We start from the raw sequence: 17,073 nt of genomic DNA on the forward strand, positions 1-17,073 counted from the left end.
TTAAGGTAGGTTTCAGAAAGGAACTTAAAACACACACATAAAAAAAAAACAGGGACAGAAACGTCTGAATCACAGGTAGAAAAGGAAAGACGGAAATTATTGGAACATAAAATAAACGTACACCTTCACGTGCTGTCTCCACTCGGAAAAAAATAAACTAAAATAAAAAATTGAAAAAGAACAGTATCTCTGATGTTGCGCCCTGACCTTTAAACCGTGTACATAAATTACTTCCTTCTTATTAGCACCCAATGCTTGAGCTTTTCAAGTCAAGACACCTTTATTTCTCAAACAGCAATACAATCCTGTCTAGATTATGCTTAGTTACAGGACTTTTTATTTGTTTTGGGGTTTTTTTGAGAAACTTTTTATGGGTCGAAGAACTGCGATTGCCTGACTGCAGTATCACGTAGAAGCAATCAGGAACCCAGTGAAAGAGCAGTGGACATTATCTGCCGCAAAGACGCCATTTGCCTCATCGTCTGGGATTTTGACGTAGACGGTGTCTTGCTCATTGAGCAGGAGAACTGCGCTACCTGACATCTGGTCGAGGAAGCCCTTATTGTACTCGTCATAGGTGAATAGCACGGGGTCTTCGTTCCTGTACAGTGCCACCAGGGCGTTAGCGCCGTTCACATGCATGCTGTAGGAGAAGTAATAGATCCCTGGGACATGGCAGGTGAAGATGCCGGTTTCAGGGTCATAGTGCTGCTCTGCATTGTACACAATGTGTTCAAACTTAATGGGCTCCCCAGATGGAGGGTATGGGGTTGTTGTTGTAGCTGTAAAAGCAGACATTGGAGTCTTGATAATGGCAGGCCCAATCTCAGCTGAGATAATGCCTTTCTCAAAGACGACCTCACCGGGTGGTCCAGGAGGACCAGGGGGCCCAGGAGACCCTGGCTGGCCATCTTCTCCGTTCTCACCAGCAGGGCCAGGTGGACCCTGAGGACCTGGAATTCCCTTAGCTGTTAAACCAGCAGGGCCAGGAGCTCCTGGAATCCCAGGGTGACCTTTAAGACCTGGTTGGCCAGATGGTCCAGAAGGCCCAGGAGGTCCTCTGGCACCAGGAGAACCCGCGTCACCTCTTTCACCTGCTGCTCCTGGGTAACCAGGCAGACCTTTATGTCCAGCTGGTCCTGGTGTTCCTGGGGCACCTGTTGCACCTGTTGGCCCAGTCTCACCTTTGCTACCTGAAGGTCCTGTGGGTCCTCTTGGACCAATGGGACCTGTTGCTCCAGGATAACCCTGTTTGCCCTCAGTACCCTGTGGCCCCTGATCTCCCTTAAATCCCTTTGGTCCCTGTGCCCCACTTGCCCCGATATCCCCTTTAGGGCCACTTGCTCCCCTCTCTCCTGGGAATCCCCTTGTACCCTGAGGACCAGATGGACCCATGGGCCCTGTTGCACCTGTGTGTCCAGTATGGCCCATGGGCCCTGGTTCACCTTTCTGACCTGTTGTGCCAGGACTGCCTACTGTTCCTCTCTCACCTTTTTGACCATTTGCACCAGGCTTTCCATAGCCAGGAATACCGGGAGCTCCTGTTGACCCTGTTGGCCCAGAAGGACCTTTAGGACCAGCAGGGCCAGGCATCCCTGGAGCTCCATTTTCACCTGGCTTTCCAGCCAAACCAATTCCTGGAGCTCCAGTGAGGCCTTTAGGCCCAGGTGCTCCCATGGGACCTGATGCCCCATCTCTGCCTGGTGAACCAGGCTTCCCACTTTCACCATCTGCACCAGGCCTGCCTGGGATTCCAACACCGGGTTTTCCTGGCTGCCCTACAGGACCCATAGGTCCTGTTGAACCTGACGCACCTGGTGCCCCAGGGATTCCAACTCCTCTTTCACCTTTTGCTCCTGGAGTACCAGGAATACCTGGATGTCCCTTTAACCCTGGTTCTCCCCTTGGTCCCATTGAACCAGATGGACCTGCTGGCCCTGGCTTGCCGGATGATGAGTAACCAGCAGGCCCAGGACTGCCAGCAGGCCCAGGCATGCCTCTGGGACCCTGTGAGCCTGGTGCACCAGTTTCACCCTTTGGTCCGGGGCTTCCAGCGGATCCAGGCTTTCCAGGACCACCTGGAGTGCCGGGTTTACCAGGTGAAGAGTATCCAGCTGGACCAGGTGGTCCGGGGGGTCCTTCAGGTCCAGGAATGCCAACTGCGCCTTTTCCTGGAGGGCCAGGGGGGCCGGGAGGTCCCGCTGGTCCTGGTTCTCCCGGGTGTCCAGGCTCACCTGAAATTGGCACCACTGCATGGAGAGATGAATACATACAAGAATGAATAATGATGGTGCCAATAAGATTCATTCTTATTTTATTATTGCTTCATTTGTTGTATTTTTTAAACCAAAATCAGTATTATGCATTGTATGATATTGTTCACTTCTGTGTATGTTTTTTTTAATGCTGTCAGGTCAGTCAGACTGTTATATTACACTTGAACTGAATTGTGACCATGATTGCACTCTATCCTTCCAAGAAAAATGTCTTGCCATAGTGGAAGTGATAATATTCTGGGAGGGCCATATGTTAACACCATTGCAGCAGATTGCTGCAGCAGGATGAGGATGTGCCGTCCTTTTTGCACCGGCTTTGCTTGCTTATTTTGCTCCATCCTTCCTAGAAATAGCAGCTGAGAGAGGATCGTGGGGCCTGTTTTTATTACTGCCTTAATGTGGTCACAGTCACCAGTGTGTAAACCGTGTTGTTCCCATGGTCAGGCCCGGAGGCTCAGTGTTCATAAATCCAAACAGATGTTGAATTTTTTTTGTGTTATGTTAAATAAGGCACACCCAAACAAACGACTGCTTTCTAGTTCAGACACAATTGGTCTAAAATGAGAATAATAAATGTAACACAGTATTATTTGCAGCATTGACTCTCTATTTTCTTACACTTACAGCATTTTTACAGCATTTACACACGCACACACACACACACACACACACACACTGTGCATATACAGAACTAGAGCAACAGCAGTGCATACACCTGGCATGTTTAACCACGGCTGTTTCTCTCCATCACAGTCATTGGAGGAAAAAAACAACCACTGACTGTACAGTTCAGTATGCAGTGAGCTGGAGCTCGATCCTAGATGATGTTCTGCACCTTCACTTTTTTATTTTGCTTTCTACATGCGTAGAACGTTCAATTTTGTTCATGATTCTGCAGAGTCATTCAAACATACATTTTAAAAAGTTTAAATTGTTTATATAAAAAAATTGTTCTAGAATAATTTCAAGGTGTAAGTAACATGTGGTAGGTGGTACTCACCTTGGCTTTTCACATGGTACGGCTGGTACTGAGGTGCTTTCATGACCTTCTTGACAACATATCTTTCACCATAAACAGTAGTCAGGGCCAGCAGGAGGAAGAGGATGCTCGCTACTCGTAGTTCCATTTTCTGAGGTTAAATCTGCAGGTTGGAGAAAAATAAAAACAAAGAGAACAAGCTTTTCAGTTGACGAAACAAAATTAAGTTACAGCTTCAATAGAGGCAACAGCGCACCGGTAGGGCTGCAGTATCAGCGCTGTGCACCTGTCTAGCCCTAAAGCTGCCCTCAAGTAGAAGGCGAGACAAGGCCTCAGACAGAGGAAGCAAGAGAGCAAAAGTTTGGCACATACCGGCATACTTGGGCTCCAAATAAAGGAAAAATAGTTTTTCAAATAGCCAGCACTGCCCGTGCTGCCGTGTCCGTATATCCTTGGGAGGGGAGCGCGTCCCGAATATGCTGTTGCCTGCCACAATGATGCGAGTATTTATACTATATCTGCCCCTCGCATCATTAAAAAAGCACCTACCCCACAAGTACCTCCCTCTGCTTAGCTAAGCTGTAATTAGGCGGCAGATCTGCCCAGTGTTGGCATGTCACATCAGGATAGCAGCTTCCTTTGAATTTTTAGACCCATGATTTGTTCTTGCTCAGCTCACGTTAAGAAATAAAAATAATATGCAGGCTGTGGAATTAGAGTTCTCTGTAATGATTGGCAATAAGAAAGATGACCGTTAGTTGTGTTCCTACATTAAGTGGAAATATATTTTACGAAGAAGAATGCACGTGTACGGTGTCAATATTTTCTTCTTATTAATACCAGTAATGAAGTGTTTTCCCTGAGGAAAACAGCCATTTGCATCCTGTATTAAATCACCCATTCACTTTATGAAGTTTATCCTATAAAAGTACATAAGTGGTTGGAAAGAGCCGTGGTTTACTCTACATTTAGGTTAATATTATGACAATTATAATTAGATGTGATATAAATGACAAGGAGAAGCGCCCATTTAGTCCTTCACACAGCTCAAGATGGACAGGGTGTCTGGATTAAGCCAGTGTTTGGTCAGCTTGTTCATTTGGTTGCATACAATGAGGCTTTCATTACCTGTGCTATTTCAGGTCTAACAGTTTATAGGACTTTACCTGTGTGTATTTTTACTTCTACTTTGCACCACAAACACCCAACAAAGAACATAGAAAAAATATATTGAGCTTCAGGTATGTGCTTATATCAGTTTAGTGAACTTTTCAATTCTGCAAGGCAGCCTTGTTTAAAATGCAATTGCAGTACAAGTCCACTAGGGGGCATATGGCGATTAATAGGACAGTCAATAAAAGGCAAAAGAATAATTTTTCTCGTCCACGTAGGCCTGTTTAATTTTCCTCGAATTGCGTTCCATAAATCCTTCCTTCACTATAACTTGTTCTCAAAAACAAGTATTATTTGGTTGGTAATAATTTACCGTAATTGGTGTATTACTGGACATGGAGGAAGTGCACACACCCAGTTCGGTAGGTTCGGCAGCACACATGTCCCAGTATAGGGACGAGAACTGTCCTTGTACAGTATGTCCCCTAAATCATGATGACACTTGTTAATTCACTGGCTGCATTTTCAAAAGTAAACCTGTTATCGTGTCTATTTGTGGTAAAGGGACTTACCAGATTTATGTGGGAGATTCCTCCGCTGCGAATGATGGAAGAAAACTTGCACCTGGGGTATAATTAAACATTCCTTTAGCCCAGGACATGTTTGAACATTTGCAATTTTCAAAATTGGACTCTTATCAAGTGCAATTTTCCAAAGTGCTGCTTTTGCAACGTGTGTATTTATAGCAGACCTACTCAAGTGCAGTTTCACAGGTATTGTTTCAACATACCGTCCTCGAAGGAAAAGCTTTATTCTTCTGTACTCATATTTAACAACGCAGTCCTGCATATGCATTTCACACACGAAAAAGGGCAAGAGTCCATGTCCCGGATTAAGCGCAATAAAAACTCAACGAGCTGTAAATTTACTCTGTATAATTCGTGCACGCATCTTCGCACAAGATTTAGGGATTTCACCCCCCGAGTTTGAAATGTGTTGCCCATGCCACCTTCACCAATGTCAACCGGCCATTTTCCTCCAACTATGTTTGTGTTTACAGCCCACAAGAGAGGTTAGGCTCTGCAACCGTTAGTCACATTTAGCTAAATGACAGAGCAAGAGAGGGTGGAGTCAGGACTTTTTGAGCCTGCTGGTTCACATAATTTCTGCTCATTTTCATGTTATAAAAAACTGTTAAAACCGCACGCGCAAATATCACTTGGTCCCTATTTTTTGCTCATATCTAAGCGGCAGTTTTATGTGCAACAGGGCTCATGCTGGAGAAGTTAAGTGTTTGTTTGCGTTGGCAGTAGGAGTGTGTAGCTTTTTACATTTTTTTACATAAAAAAAGAGAAATATCGTCGCTGACTCTCGTTTACTTAGATCGGCAGGGTCTCCGATTCCCTGCTAAACTCATTATTCCTTGTCGGACCTTTGATGCGGCCGCCGTTCCTCCATTGAGACAAGCAATTAAGGTTTATGGGCCAGATATTAAAATTGAAGGATACGGCCATGCTGGCTGCTAATAAAGCGTCCGCGTGACACTGGCGTGATACTGTACGCCCAGATACGTGCGGTGCACATTTTTTATTATTTGAAAAAGAAATTGTGAAGACTGGAGGGGAGGGAGTCGTCGCAGCAGAGGTCAAAAACAGGGGCGGCAGTAACGTAAAGCCGCAGGGAGATTTCCAGAAAGAGACAATCCACGCTCTTCTTTCGCGGATCTCGCACGCCCCAGGCTCGAAAGAGCGAGTCTAAGTTGGGAAGCGAAGATTTCAGATGTCGGTAAAGTCTGTCCACCACTAAGAGCTACTTTTCGTTTTATGAATGGAAGGGCAGGAGGGGTCCCTGCACTGCGATTGTCGAGCAAATTACAGACTCTGGGGAGCAGAAATTCCCGAATTACACTCGGAAGTGAGACCGTTCCGAGGAGTGATGTTCACTGGGGTGCGAGCGAGAGGCAGAGCTGCTTCACAGCTATTAGGTGTTCGATTGCAGCAGTGAACCTCTAGACATTTTTCAATCTATCTTCTTTGTTACATGGAGAACAAGATTCTGCGGCTGACTCAGCTGGAGATGCCAGGCCCCTGTAGCATTAGGGATACATCGGAAAACCCGGGAGGGAAGTATGGGGGTGCTGGGAAGTCGCCCCTGAGCGAGACGGGTCCCGGCTTCCTTGTTCTGCTAGGAGGGTGTCAATGGAGCAAGTCAGGCTATTCCTGGAGAAACGTCTGACTCTGCATTTCCGCCTGGAGCCTGGAGCGAAGCGAGGGAAAAATCCCTCGGACGTGAAAAGGCGAAGTGAACGAAGAAATCGCAGCGAAATCTGCTGACCGGCGGGCAGCCGGTTCATTATCCCAAACATCCTGTTCAAAATATCAATTTTGCACCACAGATTACCACTTAAACGAAAGTGATTTTGGGCAAGTGAATAAAGAGTGGAGGTATTTTCAAGATGTGTTCCACGGAAGAAGCTGCTGAACCAGCGAATGAAATGCTTGGTGGTCATAACCCGGTTGTAGTAGCCTAGTGGGTAACACACTCACCTATGAACCAGAAGACCCAGGTTCAAACCCCACTTACTACCATTGCGTCCCTGAGCAAGACACTTAACCCTGAGTGTCTCCAGGGGGGCACTGTCCCTGTAACTACTGATTGTAAGTCGCTCTGGATAAATGCTGTAAAGGTAAATGTAATGTAACCTAGTGGGCAAGATGAACCAGAAGCCCACAAAGTCAGGAACCCCACTTACTACCATTGTGTCCCTGAGCAAGACATTTACATTTACATTTGAGACATTTGGCAGACACCCTTATCCAGAGCGACTTACAACGTGCATTCAAGTTACCATTGATGAAGTGATCAGTTCTGGTTCATTAGGACCCCAACTATGAATACAATATTTTTATTCACTCTGTTGTAGATTCTGTACACAAGTTCGACAATAAGAAGACACTGAACCCTGAGTGTCTCCAGGGGGACACTGTCCCTGTAAAAGATAAATGAGGTGGGATTGGGGACGGTGGGGTTAACCTCCATGTCATTGCCACATCATGGTGGTCTGAATGAAGGGCTGAGTGGCCACGTTCCCTCGAGGTCTGAGAGAAGCGGCCCTTCCCAGGCCCTGGCGATGAGCGGACAAGCGGGTAATTATCCCCGTGGAAATGGAGGGGCGGGGCAAATGACGCTCCGATGTTTGCATGGAGACAAGAAAAACAATCGTCTTCATTAAACTCTTCAGCACAGACGCTCCATGTTTTATTCTGATTCCAGATGACCCACCGCATTCCCCATGATTCACCTGTTGGGTCATGATCCCAAAAACCAGAATAGGATCATGTCATTTTCGCTAAGTCTCTTTTAAGCTCGATGTTTTACGACTTGAAGGCGAACATGAGTCTGCTTATTGTGGTGACATTTAAAAGAATCAAAGTTAAATAAAGCGCCCTAATGGGTTTCTCAGAGTTGGAGTGTTGGTGGCGCAATCCTGTACTTAGAGATAATAACCAATCTGAGATATCTTCCCGAAGAAAATTACAGGTTCTGGGGGTAGCCGTCTGCATGGGGCAATCACTGCAATTTCATGATAAAACATGGCAAAAAATAAAGAGAAATGCGCTTTAATACAAATAAAATTGATTTAGACTGGAAATACTTAGAACTTGAAAGTTTCAGGGCGGTTTTCTGTGATGTTGTGTCAAAGTGTGTACAGCTTAATTTATTAAATATCAGATTGTGAGTATGGAGCGAATGGTGATTGGTGCTACTGCCTGGCTACAAGGAGACCCGGGTTCAAATCCCAACCTTGTTCTCTACAGGGACGTTGCGTGTTCTCCCTGTGTTTGTGTAGGTTTACCACACACCGGTTTAGCATGGATGGAGTCCAGCTTCCCTGGTGACCCTGAAGTGGGTTTAGAAAATGACTGGATGGATGTGAACACGATCATTTAATCTTTTCAGGAAGGGGGGCATGGGCCAAATAAAGTGCAATATAATAAAATAAAATATGTGTATGTGTGTGTGTGTGTGTGTGTGTGTGTGTGTGTGTGTGTGTGTGTGTGTGTGTATATATATATATATATATATATATATATATATATATATATATTTATATAGTACAGGACAAAAGGTTGGACACCTTCTCATTCAGTGTGTTTTCTTGATTTTCATGACCATTTACGTTGGTAGATTCTCACTGAAGGCATCAAAACTATGAATGAAGACATGTGGAGTTCTGTACTTAACAAAAAAAGGTGAAATAATTGAAAACATGTTTTATGTTCTAGTTTCTTTGCTTTGATTACTGCTTTGTACACTGTGGCATTCTCTCGATGAGCTTCACGAGGCCGTCACCTGAAATGCTTCTCCAACAGTCTTGAAGGAGTTCCCAGAGGTGTTTAGCACTTGTTGGTCCAGCTCACCCCAAACCATCTGGATTGGGTTCAGGTCCGGTGACTGTGGGGGCCAGGTCTCCACTTTTTGTTAAGTACATGTGTTCATTCATAGTTTTGATGCCTTCAGGGAGAATCTACCAACATAAAAGAAAACGCCAAACAACATGCATTTCGTATGATTATCTCCTTGATCTCCACAAACCAGGGTTTGGTGCAGGTGAACACAAGGACACAAAAACACTTTTGTAACACTGAAGTGTTACAAGTAAAAGTGAACTGATTGTCATTTTGAACCAGCACAGCACACGGTGACACAACGAAATGTGTCCTCTGTATTTAACCATCACCCTTGGTGAGCAGTGGGCAACCCGGGGAGCAGTGTGTGGGGATGGTGATTTGCTCAGTGGCACCTCAGTGGCACCTTGGCGGTCCAGGATTCGAACCGGCGACCTTCTGATTACGGGGCCGCTTCCTTAACCGCTAGGCCACCACTGCCCCCATAAATGCCCCTATGTATGTATGTATATTTAATGTGTAATTTTAATGGATTAGATGAGACATTGCAAGCACAAAGAAAAGACGGAGCTGACACGGAGCTGACACAGCACTGCTAACAGGCGGTCAGAAAATGTCTTTAGTTCGCAAACAAAAGGGCAACAAGATCTATTTAAACTTGTTTGCATAATCTGTGTGCGGTTCACCCAGCTTCTTTTTATATATTTTTATATTTGCTGCACAGCCTGAAAGGATCCTGTCTCGTCTGTAAATTTGCAGCGCTGCTCGCGCCTCACGTGGAGCGGGGAAAGTCGTGGTCCTCCTTTTCCGTGCCACATGAAAAAAATAACAAATATGACATTTTTATGCCTTTCATGCTGCAATCAGAGCTGTTTAGTCTGCGCTCAGTGTCGTGCCTGGTGGTCGTTCCACCGATGGATCTGGAGATGCAGCACGCGGCCCAGCTTCCACTTGCGCTGCGACACACAGACGAAGACGACTGAGATCTTGAAACGTCCATGTGCTCTCCCCTCCAGGAATCCCAGAGGGTTTCAGGGTGAAAGGACGTCGTATCGCCACTGTAATTTCAACTCGACCTAAAGCTACACTTAACAACCACAGCTGAAGACCTGTTAACCGAGCAGATCCACATGTAAGACTTTCCCTTCCTCCTAACGTAATAATTATGATGTCACTTCCACATTTTTTTTTCCTTTTCATTTCGTTTGTCACTCGGTGGCTCCGGGTGCCGAGCCTACGGTTCAGGAGCCCACCTTGAGACGGCCAGCTTTCTGCAGACAAACATTATTAATACTAACTCACATAAGCCAACGCTCAGAGCATAATGGAATGGCGAGAGGGCGCAGCAAATGCCACTTTACGTTCCCAGTGTTCTAAAAGTGGCTGGCTGTGGCTCAGCTCTGCAGGAAGGGAGAAGTGCTATTAATGGCTGGAACGCACTTTTGAGGTGTTTACTTTTGGTTGGATATATTTGGTCAGAGTTCTCTACTGTGGCCGAGTTAAAGAAAAAAAAAAAAAACTGCTCATGTTTGAACATCTGCATTTCGTAATAAGTGGAAGACTGCGGAAAACTGGGGGGGGGGGGGGGCGGATTCCATGTTTGTTTAAGAAAAGCCGAAATGTGGAGGTGCTGCATGCATTAAACATGCAGTGTGCTTCATTTTCACGAACTGATGTCAATTAGACCGGTGCACGTGTGATGTGCATTCATGACACATGAGGGATTGTCCTGTGCTTCAAATATTAGACTTAAAACGTGACTTAATTGGCTTTGGTATTATTTTATATTGCCACATCTTGCCAGGATTACGCCCTGTGCATGAAAATATGTATGAAATTAGCGCCGTCAGTCAACGTGGGCCTTGACATTGCACCTTCTTTTCCCTTTCCCTTACATCCTAATCACTTAAAAAAAAATGATGGGTCTGCAGCTAGTGGCTTATTCCACTCAAATTAAGCTAATTACATTCTCGTCTGGGAGCCGTCTGCAATCCATACATTCACCCAACATTATCTTTTTTAGCTTCCGTGACATTTTGCGAAACACCCTTTTCTAAATTAAAGGACTGACATGTGCCAAGGCCTGACATTATGAGCCTGGTGCTTTTTTTTGAACGGCGTCCACCCAGGGCTCCTCAGTCTATCGCTGGGTGAGATCAGTGGGCAGAGCATCGAGCTCTAATGAGCGTGCACAGCACACCATTCGTACAGCCGCCGCCTGCATGCCAATTCCCCCCAAAACGCTCTTCCTTTTTCATTTGCTGCGGTGCATCCACAATGTAGTCCCCCCGTTTCCATGGAATCCGGGTTTAATTAAACTACGCAAGTAACGTTTTTTCCCCTCTGTGCCCCCAAACTATAAAAAATGCCTGCTTTTATCATCTTCTGAGAGTTTTAATTTGCAATAAAATCCTAGGAATCTTCAGCATGGCAGCGTCTATCTTTTGACAAAGCATTTTTACGACGGGCCCACAAACCTTTCATTTGTGATTTTTTAACATTTTTTTTGCGATGCCCTCCAGCAAAAACATTGACAGAATAAAACCGTGTGCCAGAAGTGTAAAATGTGACATAGTCTCTGTACGTTTATGGGAACATACAGCAGCATTGTTCTGTTCCATTATAAAGTGAAACTTCTCAAATTTATGTGTTCTGATTAATGATTATATTTAACACACATTTAATTTTACAGCATTTATCAGATGCCCTTATCCAGAGCGACTTACAATCAGTAGTTACAGGGACAGTCCCCCCCGGAGCAATTTAGGGTTAAGTGCCTTGCTCAGGGACACAATGGTAGTAAGTGGGATTTGAACCTGGGTCTTCTGGTTTATAGGCGAGTGGGTTGCCCACTAGGATACTACCAACCCTCACACTGTGACATGTTACTGAACTTTTCTTAGTGGGTAGTGGGGTTTGAAGGTTGGGCTCTTTGGGCACTTGGCTTCCACCATGCCGTAACAGCGGTAACTCCTTGTTTGAAATCTTGCAAACATCCTCAGGAGGATCTCCGCATGAGAGAATAAGTCCCAGACGGTCCAGATACAGCGGGGTGGGGTGAGCGGCAGGCCTCTTCCCAAAATGATATTACTGTACACGACGAAGCCTTGTGGTTGGCTGATTTTGGGAACGGTGCGTTCTGCACAGGGCGAAAGAACGTTTGATCAGAGCCAAAATGCCTATGTTGCACATTTGGGAGTCTTTACTTCTCACGATACAGCAGTAGGCCGACTCCTGGAGACTTCCCCGGCACGTGGAATGAGGCGTGGGAAGCGGCTGCTCTCTACAGACCCCCCCAGACGTAGCACCACACCTTCGTTTCTGGAGGATTAAAAGGGCACCATATTTAGCTCTCGTTTGGTACCTGCAGACTTGACCTGTTAACGCTGCGATCTGGGAGCTCCCACGGGTCATTACGCCCCCCCTCCCCTTACAAGGACTGTCACAGCTGAATGGCTATTCTGTACAGCTCATTAGGCTAATTATACATAAGTGTCGAATCAACCATTTAAGATGCTTATAGATCGTTTATTAAATAAAGCCTTCACGAATAACTGAAAACTAGTGCTGCGAGACAATCAGCGCATTTTTCCGCGTGGGATCGTAGGACGTTTCAGCTCAGATTTGACTGAACTTAATAACGTCACACTGTATTCATTCATTTTTTTTCTATATAATTTTTAATATGCACGCTTCATTGCATTAACTGATAGTATGTCTCGGAATAATGGTTTACATTTGGTGGTGACACAACAACAGGTCCACTTCAGCAGACCTGGTACGACTGATGCACTGACCGCTGAAGAGCCAGCGTCAAATCAAGTCCTCTCGAAGCTGAACTTCACCTATTTAACCACCTTTTTCATATCAAGCATGGATTTTTCTTCGCATTACATTACGTTAACATTTCCCATCCAGGGCAACGTTCACTAATTACATGTTCGGTCGTGCCTGAGCAACACAGAATCAGCAGGATGCTTTTTAAGGCGTGAGGTTTGAACTCCTGACTCTGTGGTTTCGTGGGTCGATGTCCGGGGTCCGCTGGGCTCCAGGCCGGCACCGTCCTGAGACAGTGGTAACTCATCTAAACCTTCTCAGGAAGATCTCGGCACCGCAGTCCTAGACGGGGTGGGGTCCCAAAGTGGGATTACTGTACACGGCATTCAGCGGCCCTGTGGTGGGCTGCCTCTCTCCGCGGTGTCTCCAGTGGTCTATACGGCAAATTTGCCCCAGTGGCCCGACTCCAAAACCGAAGGTAAAGAAAGCGGTGGAAATGACAGTCTTGCAGCAGGGGTGAAAAATAGATTTGTTTTGATCATCTTAAAGCTATTTATTCCCATGCTTATTCCCCAGAGCTGTAGCATTAGGTCCTTTAGGGAAACTAGAAATTACTGCAAGTTCCGTCTTTTTAGGTTCTGTCCTACCTAAACATTATTGCTGCCTTCGGCTGCAAATTAGGATTCGCCTTGTCTCCCCGTGGCCGCAAATGCGCCCGGAAAAACTTTCCTGACGGACACGCTGCAATAATTTGCGGCAAAGTTTTCTAAAAACGGCCCCACCTCGGTGGGGAAACACTTCATCTCCCTCGCAGTTTCCCAGGGTTTTTATTTATTGACACACCTGATTTGGCCGTTTGGCCGTAGCTACGCATTTAACACGGGAGAACGATTCCACCCGTCAATAAGCTGTTTTTCCCTATTGGTTTTCGGACGTCGCCGAAGTTCGTCCGAAAGGCTTTGCAAGGAAACGGTGGCACGTTGAGATTCGGCCTCCTTTTTAAATTTAGTCGAGAACAAGATGAACCTGTTTTTGTTTTTCCTCTTTCCTCTGTCTGTGGTGCAGATATTTATAAAGGCAATGACTGGTCTGCCACCATAATTCCTTCCATAACTGTTGATTTTTGCATCCGTCCTGTTTCTTCGTGTGTGAAATGACCATCTGTGCCGCCGGCCAACGGGCCCTACTGTCTAGCCAAGTGATCGGATCCCAGAATTCTCGGTGTAAATTTTTTTATTGTCGCGCTTGCTGCTGTGTTTTCAAAAAAAAAAAAAACTGTCATCAAAATAGCCCGTCCCAAAAGCAGCCCTGTCCCCGTCCCGAGTGAGGACAACGCGAGCACGCGCCCAGGTCTTTACGAAGCCCGTATTCTGCTGACGCCACCTTCTGCTCCTCAGCAGCTCGTCTCGTCCCCGCGCCGTAAATTTCGCCCCTCGGCTCTGTGTGTGCGTTTGGTGCAACGACTTGGCTTCTTTCGAAGGCCGCTTTTTACTCACTGCTATATTCGCTGATATGTCATTACGAGTGAACACGGCGCGTTCCCGCTTGGTGCGGCTGCTTTATTCGTGACACTAATGGACCGGCGGTGGCGGGGAAAGGTTGGAGGGGATTAGAGCTACACGGCAAGTGCCTCCGGGCCCGGTGCCTGACCGGCTGAGGTCGAAAATCTAAAAAAGCTGGACCCTAATTCCAGAGCTCTGTGTGGTTCTCCACTTCAAAAACGTGTCTTAGCGAAAGGAAGCGGGCTCGGACTTTAAGATTTCATTATTTTTGGTAAAAAAAAAAAAAAGCGCTTAAGCATGAAAACATGCGAGCAATAACGAATACCATTACTGCACATCGCAATAACAACAATAACAGCGATGCCTTTCCAGAGAACAGTTTGCGGCAGGCCTCTGAAAGCGTCCTATTACATTTAGCACCAAAACAAACAGCGCACACAGGAATCTCATCTATGTCTTGTTTTGCCGTCTTGTTCCAGGTTTTTCATTTTTTATTTTTTGAAGGATAGGAAGCGGCTTTCCATTCCTCAGTCCATCTGTAAAAAGTGTGGTGCACTTTTTAACTGCATGGTGCACGTTGTCGATGTTTTATGGGGCTTACGTCAGCTTACGTCTGTTTCCTGCATGGGTTCCGACGACACATCACTTGTACTGACTACACATCCAGTGGGCAGTGGTGGCGCAGCGGCTAAGGAAGCGGCCCTGTAATCAGAAGGTTTCCGGTTCGAATCCCGATCCCCGGGCGCCTGTCATGGACAAATGCAGAGGACAAATTTCACTGTGTGCACTGTGGGCTGTGCTGCTGTGTATCACAAGTGACAATCACTTCACTTTACATCCCCCGTTGCCGCCATCAACACACCGTAGGTCACCAGGTTCATTACATTTACAGCATTTACCAGACTCCCTTATCCAGAGCGACTTACAATCAGTAGTAACAGGGACAGTCCCCCCCTGGAGACACTCAGGGTTAAGTGTCTTGCTTGGGGACACGATGGTAGTAAATGGGATTTGAACCTGGGTCTTCTGGTTCACAGGCGAGTGTGTTACCCACTAGGCTACTACCACCCTACTACTACCACCCGATCATTTGTTTATTCACTTATTGTTAACCACCCTAGCGAACAGTGAGGCGCCCGCTGCTTCGGCTTCAGTGTCCATTTAATTCCACACAACTACGCGTCCACACCAGTCACGTTTTCACCGCGTTTTCCCTGGTCCGGTAGAACTGTGCCTTTATAGGCTGTCAGGTGAAGGCTACAGCTGAAGCCAATTCTGACCGCTTCTAAAAGTCTGTAACTCCGGCCCTTCTGCAGCGGCGACATTTTAATGGACTCAGTTGAGTGAACTAGGCCTTAGTTTTTTTTTTTTACCTGGCAACCTACTGAGTTCTGGCAACCGCCACACGCTTGCGGGCTCGTTTTTGTTCTCCCCGTTATTCACCCTGTTTTTGGCCACCTTGCCGCGTTTATTTGTATTTATTAGTAAAATCATCGTTTCCCTTATGGCCCGCCTCTGCTCGCCATCGTGACTGAGGCCAGCTTGGGACATGGGAAAAGGGGGCTTGATGTAGGGGGGTAAGTGTTTGTCTGCTGTGTTTATTTTGTTAATGTAATAGCGTTCTTTGTATGATTTGAGTCATGTGCTTTGTCTTATGAAATGGTAAATTGTGAATACGGGGATATGCTATGTCGATATTTAGAGATCTAGAGTTGGCCTGATTATGGCCGTCCTGCCATCTTGAGCTCACCTAAGAAGGCTATGACTGTGGGGTGTATTTAGGGGGACAGTGTAGTAGGCCGAGGGCCTTCGTGTGGGTTGAGGGATTGAGGAACATTAGTGCAACAGCTTGCTGTGAATCTGGATCTTTTGCACATATGTATATATAGATGCCTATGATGGCCGGTTTTTGTTTTGCTTTTCTACAGTATTTTTTTTTTGTTTGTCAGAATTTCTGGGCACTTCCCGCACTGTAAATATTGCATGAAAACACGCGAGCAATAATGAATACCATTACTGCACATCACAATAACAGCGATGCCTTTCCAGAGAACAGTTTGAGGCAGACCTCTGAAAGCGTCCTATTACATTTAGCACCAAAACAAACAGCGCACACAGGAATCTCATCTATGTCTTGTTTTGCCGTCTTGTTCCAGGTGTTTTTTTTATTTTTTTGAAGGATAGGAACCGGCTTTCCATCCCTCAGTCCGTCTGTAGAAAGTGTGGTGCACTTTTTATTTAACTGCATGGTGCACGTTGTCGATGTTTTATGGGGCTTACGTCATCCTGCACGTCTGCTTACTTCTGTTTCCTGCACGGGTGCCGACGGCACATCACTTGTACTGTCTACACATCCCGCGGTGCCGCCAATAGCTTAGCATTCTCAAACAAACACAACACACCATAGGTCACCAGGTTGGTTCGTTTATTCACTTATTGTTAACCATCCTAGCGAACAGTGAGGCGCCCGCTGCTTCGGCTTCAGTGTCCATTTAATGTTCCACACAACTACGCATCCACATCTGCCATGTTTTCACCGCGGTTTTCCCTGGTCCGGGAGAACGGTGCCTTTATAGGCCAGCTTGGGACACGGGAAAAGGGGGCTTGATGTAGGGGGGTAAGTGTTTGTCTTCTGTGTTTATTTTGCTAATGTATTAGTGGTCTTTGTATGATTTGAGTCATGTGCTTTGTCTTATGAAATGGTCAATTGTGAATATGTACGGGGATATGTTACATCGATATATGGAGATCTAGAGTTGACCTGATTCTGACCGCCTGCTCCCCCCACTGCTAAAAAAAAACTATATTTTTCTCACTGGTTGACACAGATATAAGATACGGGGCAGAAACAAACTCCTTTTGTGGCAGTGGTTGCTTAGCAGATAAGGACCTGTAATCAGAAGGTTGTGGGTTCAAATCTCCATTGAGGTCCCCTTGATCAAGGTATCCCACGTACGGTTCCCCGGCTGTCTTTCATGGCTTTAAGAGCAGAGGACACATTTTGAGGACACCTTTCA

General features: G+C 46.0%; 1 protein-coding gene across 1 annotated transcript; it reads right to left on the bottom strand.

Moving 5' to 3' along the window:
* Positions 1–261: 261 nt before the first annotated feature.
* On the bottom strand, positions 262–3,770 carry col10a1a (collagen, type X, alpha 1a). Its single transcript, XM_028997839.1, has 3 exons — positions 3,628–3,770; positions 3,277–3,418; positions 262–2,249 (listed from the first exon to the last, which is right to left on the bottom strand). Exons 2-3 carry the CDS (start codon positions 3,401–3,403, stop codon positions 406–408), a joined length of 1,971 nt encoding a protein of 656 aa, XP_028853672.1. The 5' UTR covers positions 3,404–3,418; positions 3,628–3,770; the 3' UTR covers positions 262–405.
* Positions 3,771–17,073: the final 13,303 nt, after the last annotated feature.

The sequence above is a fragment of the Denticeps clupeoides genome, chromosome 1, assembly GCF_900700375.1.
Source record: "Denticeps clupeoides chromosome 1, fDenClu1.1, whole genome shotgun sequence".
NCBI classification, from domain to species: Eukaryota; Metazoa; Chordata; class Actinopteri; order Clupeiformes; family Denticipitidae; genus Denticeps; species Denticeps clupeoides.